This window comes from Pelmatolapia mariae, linkage group LG4 (genome assembly GCF_036321145.2).
Source record: "Pelmatolapia mariae isolate MD_Pm_ZW linkage group LG4, Pm_UMD_F_2, whole genome shotgun sequence".
Taxonomy (NCBI): Eukaryota; Metazoa; Chordata; class Actinopteri; order Cichliformes; family Cichlidae; genus Pelmatolapia; species Pelmatolapia mariae.
This window is the reverse complement of record NC_086230.1, coordinates 8,173,878-8,187,391: the sequence shown is the minus strand read 5'-3', so window position 1 is coordinate 8,187,391 and position 13,514 is coordinate 8,173,878. Positions and strand designations below refer to the sequence as shown.

At 41.4% G+C, this 13,514-nt stretch overlaps 1 protein-coding gene across 3 annotated transcripts in view; it reads left to right on the top strand.

Annotated features, from left to right (window-relative positions):
* plppr2a (phospholipid phosphatase related 2a) overlaps positions 1–12,825 on the top strand; it is a 70,982-nt gene extending 58,157 nt beyond the window's left edge. For 2 of the 3 annotated variants that reach the window (XM_063471268.1, XM_063471270.1), the window contains 5 exons: positions 1,655–1,775; positions 3,506–3,756; positions 5,162–5,338; positions 7,446–7,573; positions 8,614–12,825. In XM_063471268.1, coding sequence (XP_063327338.1) covers positions 1,655–1,775; positions 3,506–3,756; positions 5,162–5,338; positions 7,446–7,573; positions 8,614–8,722 — 786 coding nt within the window. In that variant the 3' untranslated portion in view covers positions 8,723–12,825. Of the gene's footprint in view, positions 1–1,654; positions 1,776–3,505; positions 3,757–5,161; positions 5,339–7,445; positions 7,590–8,613 lie in introns of all 3 variants that reach the window. The other variant, XM_063471269.1, reaches the window with a different exon arrangement.
* Positions 12,826–13,514: the final 689 nt, after the last annotated feature.

Genomic DNA, 13,514 nt, shown 5'->3' with positions numbered 1-13,514 from the left:
ACCCGATCATTTTCTGCATCTCTCATCTTTCTTTCTTTCATTTTCTCCTGCTCCATCTCCCCTTACAGTAGTGCTTCAGATATTGCCACTGTGAATGTAAATGGTGAATTGTATTAAGCATGGAAAGAGTAAGAGCAAGGCTCATGAATCTGTGGAACACAATCAGTGTCAATGTCGGTCCCACTTCTGTCACAGTCTGCATGCATATTGTCAGGATGATGAAGGATATATCTGCCATAGGTGGTTACTCAGGGCTCTGTTGCAGTGTGTGCTATAGTCTTTGAGTGGAGTAGGCTCTCATACAGATGAGCCTCACAGTTGCAGCCCATTAAGGGATCATCAGTCTGGAGAGCCACCGCTGTTCAGACTCGCTGGGAGCGAATTGAACAAAGTCATCTGACCAGACTCTCTGCTCCAAGCCTGATGCTCATCACAAAAACAGCAATAAAACTGTGAGCACCCAGCAACGATGGCTGCTATTTTTCGCTCACAGAATCTGCAGCACTGTACTGAGGTTACAGCTCTATTGCACTACAGCCAGAGAGCTCACACTTAATTAAAGAGATGATAACTAAAGTGTGTAATTAGCTATTTTCGTGGGTTCTGAGATCATAAGTAATGTTTGGAGCCGCAATACTGTCATGGCTAAATCATTTGTAGAGCTATGTCATGTTTATAGCTGAAGATAAACAAATCCTGAGCTCACTGTCATTCTGCAGTGAACAGTCTATAGAGTTTATGAGTTGTTCAATTGTAACATATAATATGATCGCTTCTATTCCTGCCACTGCCGTACAACCATAAGCCATGCCATTAAAACCACTGAGAGGTTAAGTGAACTTAATTGATCATTGTGTTGCAATGTAATGTTCTGAAACCTTGGTGCCTTGCATGCTTGTGGATATTATTTACCATTGTTGTCAGGACCTTCTAATGGTGGCTGCATCCCCTATCAGGACAACATGGCACATCATACCACAAAACCACACAGGAAGAACAAGAGGAACACAAAAAATAAAGACAAAATAAAATAAAACAAGGTAGTAACTTGGACTCACTAACTACAGAGATCACAATGGAGTCATGCACAAATGGCATGCTTAAACTTGGTCTATGCACACATAACCCCCAGTACTATTGGTGCACCAAGAAATGGTATTTGGAGTGTATTTTTAAAAAATTACAGTGATATTATACAAAACAATTTTTGAAGATTTACCAAAACGTAATGTGAAGATGTGTCTGTAGATGGCCTGGTCAATCTATGTTCCAGTCCTCTCCTATATATGTATATATCTGAACTACCCCTAAAAGAATAACACTGTATAAACGCAGCAGAAATTAGCTTCTTCTGAAGGGCTTAGCCTTCTAGGTAGCATGCAAGTTATTCTGAAGGGGCTAGAGCTGCTACTCTATATTGAATGAAGCCAGCTGAGGTGGTTTTATGTCTAGGATCCCTCCTGTGACAAAGGCAACCGAGGAGGTTGCTTTTGTCTTCCATGTGGTTATCTCTGCTTAGACTGCCGCTCCTGTGATCTGGACCACAATGAAAAGTAGAGAATGGATGGATGGATGGATGGATGGATGGATGGATGGATGGATGGATGGATGGATGGATGGAACCATGGCTACTATGTTTTTTGTGTGTTTCCAGATTCTTGTTGGAGAGCTGTGCGCCTTCTTCACCAAGGCAGAGGGAACCCAGGAGAAGACCATTGTGACTGCAGACTGCTGCTACTTCAACCCCTTACTGAGACGCATAATACGCTTCTTGGGTGAGCATGCTGTAGTGTCTTCCACAGCCCCCTTTTCAGGCTTTTGAAGTGACACATCTAAATCTTTATAACCATTTTAATATATAAACTGTGGACAGTGTCAGGTCACGATGACCCATTCCTCCAAAATGATGGAACCTCGGTGCAGTGTGCAGGTAGCTGGAGTTGTAACAAACACTTGTAATGAATTCTCTTTACCTGTTGTATTCTGACACTGACTTATTTAGACATCACATAGACTTTGAGCTACTGGGCAATGCTTAGTCATTATCAACAAAGTAATGTATTACTTTTCTTAAAAGTGCATCCGGAAAGTATTCACAGCACTTCACTTGGTCCACATTTTGCGGAGTGTGACCATTAGAAACAAAGGCACCAAGCACTGGGCATGGTGATGGCAGGATCATGCTGCGGGGATGTTTTTCAGCAGCAGGAACTGAGAACTAGTCAGGGTCGAGGGAAAGATGAACATGGAGTGCAGCAATGTACAGAGACGTCCATGATGATACACAGCTCCAGAGCACTCTTGACTTCAGGACTGGGGTGAAGGTTCATTTTCCAACAGGACAACTACTCTAAGCACACAGCCACTGGGTGTATTTTTTTTATTTTTTGCAGTAGTTCTGCAAAGAAGAAACTGCCCTAAAAATAGGTATGCCATGCTTGTAGCATCATATTCCAAAAGACTTAAGACTGTAATTGCTGTATAATATAATGGAACAAGGCTGTTACATGACACAATGTGGAACAAGTGAAGCAGTGTGAGAACATTCTGGATGCACTTTAATCTACTTTGTTACTTAATTACTCAGCATTGAAAAACAGCCTAAAGAGACTTTAAAGTGATTTCCACAGTTCTACTTGTTCATGTTCTACTATAGAAACATGAACAGGTAGAAATTAAGGCTATAATGCTGCAAGACTGACTGCTCATCACTGCTTTCGTTACCTGGGCAAGACTAAACTCTGGCTGCTGGGCTGGGGTCAGCATACAGTAAGATTTAACATCACTTTGGGTTCTTGGCTAGCAATTTGTTTGATGGTAAATGGTAATGGGCTCGTTCATATATAGGGTATCCACTCAGCGTGCAGATAACTTGTAACACAAGTAATGACTTAAATGTAACCGTAATATAATTACTGAATTTAGTGCAGTAACACATTACTTTGGGATGTGCTGGACCCAGCACTGCTCGATGGCAGGCTTTAATCTGTTTATTTGTGTTTTTTTTAACATTTGGGCTCTCACTTACAGGCATCCTCAGTCTATAAATAAGTGCTTCATAAGTGTGTAATTGAATGATGAAAAATAAAAGAGAATAAAAAGTACCATTAAACATTATGAAAGAAATTGCTGAACTGGAAAAACCTGACCTGCTACACCTCAGTTTGTCAGCCACAGCTGGCACATGAAGCTGTTAATTGGATGATCAAATGTGGCATAATGTTTGAGGTAGATTGCTCAGGATCCTGACAGGAAGGCTCTCATGAATATTAAGAAGCCTACCAATCTGCATCTTGAGCTGAATCAGCTGAGGAGGAGGATTCTGTTGCAATTTCACACATAATAATGTGTTGGGGCTCTTTGAAGTAGAAGCATTTACTACTTTTATCACCTGGTGATGTGTGTCTCTTTCAAAATCTATATTTTCTTTTAATAAAAATAAAATATATGCTTGCTTATTAACTTTTCCACAATTTCCCCTTCTCTACACTCTTGTCGTGTCCAGGTGTTTATGCCTTTGGTCTATTCACCACGACCATTTTCGCCAATGCCGGCCAGGTGGTGACAGGAAACCAGACGCCTCACTTCCTGTCTGCCTGCCGACCAAACTACACAGCATTAGGCTGCCAGTCCACGATGCAGTACATCACAGAGCGCCGGGCCTGCACAGGCAACCCACTGATTGTCATGTCTGCACGTAAATCCTTCCCATCTAAGGATGCAGCACTCAGCGTCTACTCAGCAGTGTACACAGTGGTAGGTTGGACAAAACTGGAGGTGATACTGCTACTGTAAAGATTTAAGACTTAACGGGAGTTTCAGCTGTGTTCTAGCAATTGAAGCCTACCTGCTGAATTTACTGTGTTATTTCAGGCCCATGCCGAACTTTCTGTTTTTAGTGAACACCATTGCCAATAGATCTCAGATTAGGATGAAATCAAAGAAGACCATCACATATTAAAGAATGCAGTCATTTGAAAAGGAAAGTTACATAGGGTCCTGTGGAAAACGGCAATAAAATGGCTTGTTGAATTGCTTTTAGCATCCATAACTTGAAATAAGTGTTTTCTTTTCTTCTTTAGGACTTTGCTTAAGTTCTTTGAGGTTTGTGGGCACTTATTTATGCACCACTCTCTTATAGTCCCGCTACAGTTTTTCAGTTGGGTTGAGGTCTGGACTTTGACTGGGTCAAAGTTGAGTGCTCATCTATCTATCTATCTATCTATCTATCTATCTATCTATCTCACACATGTGGCTGCACGGTGCTAACGCGTTAAAGAGCTAACCACGCTAACGCGCTGACGCCTTGCAGCCCCACGCACCGGGCTATCCGCGATAACTCGCTAATGGAGATTTGCCACGTTAATGCAGTTATGGAGTTAACGTCATTTTAATGAGATTAACGCTGACAGCACTAATATAAATTTAACCCTTTTACCTTTTACCACTCACATTTAAGCAAAACAAGGATGTATGCAAGTAAACAGACCCTAACAAACACATTTGCAGAAATGCTGCCTTCAGTTAGAAAGGCGCCACCTACCAACTATTTCAACATTGATTAGTTTGTTTCTACCAGTTTGTATTTGTCATTTGTAAACAATCATTACCACGCTGAACAAGAAATAACACTGGCTGTTATTTGATGTAATCAAGTGGATACTTATGCTGATTTCTGCCACCTCAAAAATTTGATTTGTGTTTAGCCTGAGCAAAATTTCAGATTATATATTTCCTCCCTTTGTTGAGACAGTTAACAGGTACTTTAACTTTAAAGGGGGCATAATATGCTCACTTTTATCTCAGTATTTTTATTCTTGTAACTTATCCTATGCTATGCCACTTAGTGCAGTTCCTCAGTTCACCTGCTTTATGCTCCATTCCCTTTTAAGCTAACTTTCTTATGATTAGTTCCCCTTATGATTAGTTAAATGCTGTGTTTAATATGACCATCCACTAGTGTAGCTGAATATATAATGAGAGAAAGTAAGGACAAGCTACATAGGTCCACTTTAACCAGCCAATTACAGGAAGAAAATCTCTTGTACGTCTTATTACCTGGTTTAAAATAGTGATGTATCTTATGCGCTTGCATGCTCTTTGTGGCTTTCTGTGTTTGTTGCACCCTACTGTGCGCTCCCTCCCTTACGCTTCTTTGCAGATGTACGTGACACTGGTGTTCAAAACCAAAGGCACGCGGCTCACCAAGCCCACTATCAGCCTCACGCTGCTTTGTCTCGCCATGCTAGTCGGTGTGGTCAGAGTGGCTGAGTACCGCAACCACTGGGCTGATGTCCTGGCGGGATTCTTCACTGGGGGAGCCATCGCTGTGTTTTTGGTGAGGAGAGAATAGAAAGAGCAGGGAGACAGGCAGACAAATCGATTAAAAAAGAAAGACATGTTCTCAGTTTTTTAAGCTCTCCATCTTTGCATGTAAAGACTAGCTTACTTGCCCCAGAAAGCACTGTGAAAACAGCTGTGTAATGTCTCATATGGTGATTTATTATCTTTCTTCATAAACTAAAACAATGTGTCTTAGAAAAATTTCCTGTTAGGTGCTTTTAATTATGAAAAAAAACAAAAACGGTCATTAATGGGCTACATATCAATCAGATGATTAAGGACCACATTAATATCTCAACAGATTAAATGACATTCGGAAATAGGTTTACATGCAATTTTAATATGCTGCACCACAGTAACAGAAGTCAAGCAACCATTTTTTAAACCACACCCCTTTTTGTTACTGTTACTATACCTGGCGAACTTTACATTTTCATGGCATGAGTCATGTTTTGGTTGGTTCTAACTTTCCCACTATAGTATCTGGTTTTGTTTTGACCAGTTGCTTTGGTCCACTACAACAGTTTCCCAATGCAAGTGCCACAATAATAAATTACTCAAGACATTTTCTTTGCTTAACTGGTAAAGAAATACTGAAAAATAACCTAAATCTGACTATGAAATTGTTTTAAGTGAATTTCTAAGTTACTCCTTAAAGTTTGCGATTTTTGTTAGACAAATAACTGTAACATTTAAACAGGTAATAAAATGTTTTGTGTAATTCATTGAATCAAAGTTGAGAGTCTCAATTTCAATTGTACACAGAGTGTTTCATTTCAAACCTATTATAGTGGCATAGAGACCCCAAATTATGAAAAATCATGTAACTGAAAGTTGCAGACCTAACAATAGTTAGCAGTGCCTGATAATGTTTGCAGTTTACACCCACTCATCATGAGCATGAATGCCATGGTAACTTTGGACTCCTAATTATTTCTTTGAAATATTCTTTTTCCAGGATACTCTTTAATGACTTTAAAAAGCAAGAACTGGGTGCAAATGTTTGAATTTATTTTGGATTTTTTCTGATCTAATGTAATGCAATACAACCAGCAGCAAAACAACCCCAGATTATGATGCTACCTCCACCATGCCTGAGGCTTGGTAGAGTGTTCTTAGGTTTGAAAACCTGATCTTATTCTCTTCCAAACATACTTAATCTCACTGTGGTCAACTACATCAATCTTTGTCTCATCTGAACATAAAACTTTTCTTCAGGAGTGTTAGGTTTTGCCATGTGGGCAGCAGCAAGTCTCAGTTGAGCTTGACAGTGCCACCTTTGGAGCAGGGGCTTCTTTCTTGGTTAGCACTGTCTTAGTCCATGGCTGAGTAAAAAACCCACATCACTTTGGACAGTGACACTGGTGTTCCAGCAGTTTCCAGGTCATGCCAGGCTTGAACCTTGGTGGTTCCTTGGTTGTTCCTGAATAACACATTTCTTCTCAGCTGAGGGTGACAGTTGGGTTTTCTGGTGGGGAAAAAATCCAAATAACTTGCATTTACATAGAAATGTTTGAACTGATGGTGCAGTTGTTGAGACCTTCCCAACTTGTGTAAATCTATAATTCTCATTCTTAGATCTTCACTTGGACTTTCCCATTCTGAGTATCGAGTAATCCAGAGAGTACTGTCAAATTCTTTTTATGTTGAGTTGAAAAGCTGTAGAACCAGTTGTAGTCAATCATGATCACTAATGAGAGGTTAATATGCCTTGACCTTGTCAAGTTAAAAGACAAGAACCTTTAGTACCACATATTAGAAGATTTAAGTGAATGTATGTCGATATCTGAGTATGTTTGAGTACTTTTGACCCCGTGTGGATTGGTGAACAATATTTAAACTTGTGCATTAAAGATGTACACTGGAAAAAGAACAGTTCAAAGAAATTATCCCAAGCCCAAAATAACTATAACATTCATGCTCTTAGATAATTCGGTCCTTTTTTTTCCCCAAAGCCCTTGTAAACCATTTTGCCACACAGGAAAATCCACTAAGCTGTTACTGAACAATCTGATTAGTCGTTGAATTTGGCAAATGGTCAATTCCTCTCGTGTGTCTCATTCTGGTCCCAGTTAACTCTTTATGTTGGTTTCTATCATCAGGTGACTTGTGTGATTAACAGCTTCCAGCAGCTGCAGCCCGGTCTTCCTCCACCGCGACCCCAACGTCCCGAGTCAATGCTGGGCATGCCGATGGTGACACTGCCCTCCGTGGAGAGTCCACTCGAAAAGTTAAGTGGCCCTCAGGTAAGGGGCGGGGGTGGGTGTGAGGCACAACTGTGCTCACAGAAGGGCTGAGATACACACCCCTTGTCTCTTAACTGAATCTGTGACCTTCCTTGTGTTCCTCAAAAAAGAACAAATTCAAACACGCATGCTCCAAGCCCACCTGCACGCCCAGTCCTAGCAAAACACCCAAGTGAATCCTTTAAATCTCTGCGCACGCGAGGCTTGTTGTACCCTGATAAGAACGCATGTGAGATTTGTTCTAGTGGTGTGAAATGAGCCACGGTTATGTTTCAGTCAGAGGATGGAACAAATTCTAGTGTGAATGTTTGCTTTGGAAAGAGGTGCTGCTTACTCCTAAAAATCCCACAGTGTTACAAATTTTCACGTTATCTGGTTTATAGAGAGAGCCACTTGTGTCTTTGAGGTGAATCAGCAGTTTGGCTGACACACTCCAAGTGTTATTTACCATTTGGATATAATGCAGAGCACTTGGCTGAAGGGAAACTGTGAAGTCAGCAGAGGCTAAAAGAAAATAGTCTTAGCTGTGGAAGCGATCCCCTCAAGTTATATCTGCTCTCCGAAAGCGCTGCATTTTCTAAAGCGATTCTCTCAGGGGTGAAGCATTTAGAAAAATATCGTGCGTCCTCTGTGGTCTCTCACCGTCGCTAACCCTCACCTGACTGCCTTCTTTTCCTCTGTCTCCCACCTTGCCTCTCTCCTTTCAATCTGCTCCCTTGTCCCTCACTCTCCTTCAGCATCTTGCACTCTCCTCCTCCTCCCCACCTTACAACACCTACGTCCAACCATTCTAACCAGCTTTGAATATTTTTTACCCAACATTGTCACCCCCCCCCCCCCCAACACTATCTCTGCCATCTGTTGCCTTATTTCTGTTTTTTGCTCTGTTGAACATCTGTTCTGTCCTCCCCTCATCCCTGTACATTGCTCTTGATTATTCTTTTCTTCACTTTTCTCTCTCTTCCTCCGCCTCCTCTCTGCCCCGTCCTCCTCTCTCTTTCTCACTCCTCTCTTTCCCCTGCAGACTCCGCGGGGATCTCCGTTCACCGAGATCACATGACCATCAGCCCTATCGGTTCCCCGCCACCCCCGATGTCCTCATACCGTCTCGCTCCATTTCCAGCGAAGTCTAGACCAGTCGGAGCAGCACTCGCCGCAATGCGCCGCCCATCCGGCTGGGCGGTACGCAACGTTGCACCGCTCCTATTCCACGCAGGTCTAGACCCCCCCACCCCTCCTAATACATGATACACAGCACACACATCCCCCGTTGCCCTCTCAACCCCCGGGGAACCGATAGGCAAACTCTTCAAAGACTTTCTCTTTGTTGGAATACAAGTAAAGTAAAGCTCTGAACAATAAGTACAGAGTCAGGTACATCTTATTTTTCTTTCCTTTTTTTCATGTTGAAAAATGTAACTAATTTTTTTATATGTATATAAACTCAATCACACGAAGCTCACTTTCATCAGCGGTGGTTTGCTCTGTTACGAAAACGAAATCAAACGGTGACCACTGAGAATGTCCGCCGCTTCTTTTTCTCCAACCGTACGAGCGCACACCTGTTTGAGGAAAGAACCCGAAAGGTGATGGTGAGCTCTCAGGACGCGGCTTTGACGTGCGCCGTGTTGGACCAAAGAAACCCACCTGAGGAAATGTGTGCTGCTGAGAATTACCCGTACAAAACATCCTTTTAGCAAGCCATATGAACACACAAACAAACACACTTGCTCTCCTTATTTCATCCCATGCACGTGCACATAGACACAAGCACCCGCACACAGACACACGCATAAGCACCCACCAGGGTTGAGTAGCAGTGCCCTAGTCAGCTTCGCATGAGGTTTCCCAGGGTCAAAGGATCCGTTTCTTATCCTTCAGCAGAAGCACCAGACAAAAGCAAACAGGATGAAGGTACAGACATCTTCACTTGGCTATCAACTTTGTGTTTTCCTTCGCTCTCAGATGGTTGCAATTTTGCCAAAACCTAATGTGAAACAGAAACACACATTGGATGAGACAAATCCAAGCTCCCGAATGCAGGTGGCACAACAGTGAGCCAAATTAAGTGCATCACATTCAGGAGCAAATATTTGTTTTTTGCTTGGGTTTTTTTGTATTCTTTTGCGAAAAGGAGCCTTCATACAGGAAACTTCTCTGTGATGCCAACTGACTTTAAAAAAATGTCTCTTTCATTTAACTGTGGGACAGCATCGCTCATCCTGAAGTGGCGTCTCCTTTGCTGCGGACTGGCTGCGTCGTGTAATTACTGTGATTTATTTCTGAGATTTTATTGATATATTGATTTACTGACGTTTGTGTATATACGGCGTGGTTGCCATAAGCGCTCCGTGTGGCGTGACAGTTTTGCTGATTTTGATTTGCACACTCCCTCACGATCCACTTTTGTCTTTTGTTCTCTTCATTTGCCTTTGTTCGTTTTTCCTTTCTTTACAAATGCATTTTGTTTTTTACATTCTCCATTTATCTCTCTTCTCTGTGGCGTCTGTATCTAGGCTAATATGCCATCACTGTGCTGTGAAATGTTTCCCTCTGCTGGACAAACACACACACACACACACACACACACACACAAAGCACAGAAGACCTCGTTTTACAGAGCACATGTAAATCAATTCTAACATATTTGAAAGCATACACATGCACAAGCACACTTATACCCCCTACTTGTTACTGTACTTTCCTTCTCCCCTTCCCCACTTTCCAACACCGAACCTGTAAGATATTGTACATAGCACTTTTTTCTATTGAGAGTGTGATTTTTACACGAGCATCACCAACACTCTGTGTGGCGATTGAAGGAAAATCTTGTTTTTGTTACAATGATGGAGAATTCGTGTAGACGTGCTGAACCACTCTGACCCATCAGTTGGAAAGCACTCAGATGACTCACTTTTTGTTTCAATTTGCTGCGTCTGCCTGTTGGACTGAATAAAGCTGGATTGGAAAAGTCATTACTCTGACATCAGACACTATGTGATCCTGACCTTCTTAGTTTTATGAGGCCATTTTCACTTTCCTTTTTTCATGCTTTGATCATCCATCCATCCATCCATCCATCCTCTACTTTTCAGTTGTGATGGGGCAAGAGTGAGGTTACATCACGGACAGGTCAACAGTTTATAGTGGGGCAATAAATTTAAAGCATAGATATCTAAACACCCTAAGAGATCTATTTTTCCTTTTTTAAGGCAATAGGTCAAGCTGTGAACACACATTTCACAAATTATTGCATTGTAGTTAGCATTAATACTTTATCTAACAGCTTTCACATCCAACTTAACAGATTAAGAGCTTTAATTTGATGAATAGTGTAATATTAATGATGAATGGGCATATTTTCTATTTTAGTTGTTCTACTATGTTCTACTATGATCACCAGCCAGCTGCTAACTTTGTCTGTCTGCTGTCTACTTGGACCAGTTTTACAGTTACCAGAGGTTTCCCCACTGAAGGGAGCTTCCTGCTCTTAAGTCTTAATTATCTAGCATAAAGTGAGACTCATTCATGATACCAGCAGATCAGCTGATCCTCATGCTATTCCACATTAGCTGATCCGACTTATGCTATTTGAGTTGGTGTAGCCTGTCTGCAGTTAATGCACTTCTGCAAGCTGCTTTGCAACCCACCTTGATCACTACCCCTTCTCGAATGCTCTATCTGACTTCATCAATGTCATGTCTATTGTGTAATAAAGCAGCAAGGTCCCAGAAAAGAATAATTGTTGCAGATGGAAATGAGAAGCTTCATAGGGGCAGGGATAGCTCAGTAGGTAGAGGTGTGGCCCCATGATCTGAAGGTCGAGGGTTCGAATCCACTGAACGGCTACCCTGAGGTACCCCTGAGCAAGGTACCGTCCCTACACACTGCTCCCTGGGCGCCCAATGGCTGCCCACTGCTTCACTGAGTGAGTGGGTTAAATGCAGAGAGGATTTTCCCCACAGGGATCAATAAAGTATACATTATTATTATCTGACTATAGCAATGTTTTGAAGTCATGTAAAGCTGCAGGTCACAAAACCAGAATAAAAACCTATAACATGCTTAAAAGGCTTCATATCGCTGAGAAGCAGAGCTGGGTGATAATTCTCCAGGCATGTATCGCTTTTGGTTCCCCATTCATGTGGATGTAAGTTAAAGATGGCCCAATTTTCTGATGATAGGCCTGTGTTGTAAACATGTGCCTCTCTGGCTAATCATTAGCATTATAACATTAGTGATAATACGTCATCAGACCTCGTGACAGCAACTAAATCCTCCATCAGCCTACATATCTTTAAGTTTTTTGTTAACATTCCTTACGAACGCTCCACTCACACTCTATGTGGCTGTCATAGGTATCATTTTGGAAATTAAAACAAAAAGAACATAACTTCTCTTCATGTTATTTTTTTTTAATTGTGCTCAGCTAAATAAAAATGACCATCTTTTGGAGATCCAAATCTAGCACTCAGTAGATTTTATTTTTCATTATAGCTTCTACTTAACCAAAAGCATGTGTTTGACCATTGAGAATATGTGCTAAACTAACCTTATATAGTTCCCTGATGGATGCTAAGCTTCATTATCATCAGCATCTTGTACTTGTGAGAGGTTTGATTTCACTGAAAAAATAAATAAATAAATAATCAAAACTGTGACATTTTGATGGCTCAGAGAGCCAGGGCTACTTATACCACATACTGTACCTGCAACTTTGTGAAGCTGAGTCAGACATGTGACCTTTGCTGCATGATGGCCCCTTTGTTTCATGTGTTTCCTCATTTCTTTCCAGTCTTCAATGTCCCAGTGAAGCAGAAATGCCTTAAGATAATCTTGATGACGAAATGTAACGAAAGTGTTTTCTAAGCAGTGACTGGCTGTAATTTCATTTGCAAGTGCGAGTTTGTCATTTGTCCAAATTCTCTGTGAATCCTCTGTGATCCCAAATGCACAAATGAGACACAAACAAACATGAAAGGTAAACACGCCCGCCACGAAGACTCGGATTCTCCACCGGCTCGACTGTCGTCGCCGCAGCTTTACTTTCCTGTAAAGTCTTCGGTAACACATGTTTAAAAATCAAACAACAAACACGCTGCAGTTGACTGACATGTGAATAAAAAGCACCAGTTCTCCTTCAGATCTGCTACTCAGAGGCAGGACCGTGTTTCCTTTGATCCTGATGCAGCAAACCTTCTGTTTTTGTAAAGATTTGTGTGATGAGAACAATAAATGGATATTGAAATAAGAAAAGCTGTCTGTGTCAGTCTGCACTACTTGTTTTGCTGTTGTGTTCTCAGAGTGATTGGCGGTGATTTTGTGTGTCAGAGCTGCTGCATTTGTTTTGCATGTGAACAGGATGCTTTTGTTGACTTGAGGAAAGGAAGCGGGGAGAAAAGGCTGCCAAGTCACACAAAAACTGGACGAAAAAATCAGCATCAGCAGGTCTTATGGAGTGATAGCTCCAAATTTTACCACAAGAGGAGGTCAGGAGAAAGGTAGAACAGTGAGCAGCCGTGCAAAACACAGTGGAGGCTCTGTCATGGTTTGAGACTGCATTTCATTTCGTTTTGTTGGGAAAATCTTGGAAAAAGTGATAATGTCAGGGCTTTTTAGAAAGCTTTCTGTCCCCTTCTTTGTATTTTATAAATGCAGCTCAACTCCTAAAGTATCTTCTGATCTCCTGACATGGATCCAAAGTATCACTGATTAAAAGAAAAAACTAATAACAAAAGGGACAGATTCATTTAAAATGATTAGTCACGACTTACTACATTATTATTCCCATTCCTTTCCCATATACACATGGTGTATATTTCCAGATGACAAATTCTTTACAAATGTGTCAGTACAGCAATGAAAAAAGTCCCACATCCAACATCCTACTTGACAGAAAGTACTTAGCAGTATTACCAGCAGCAT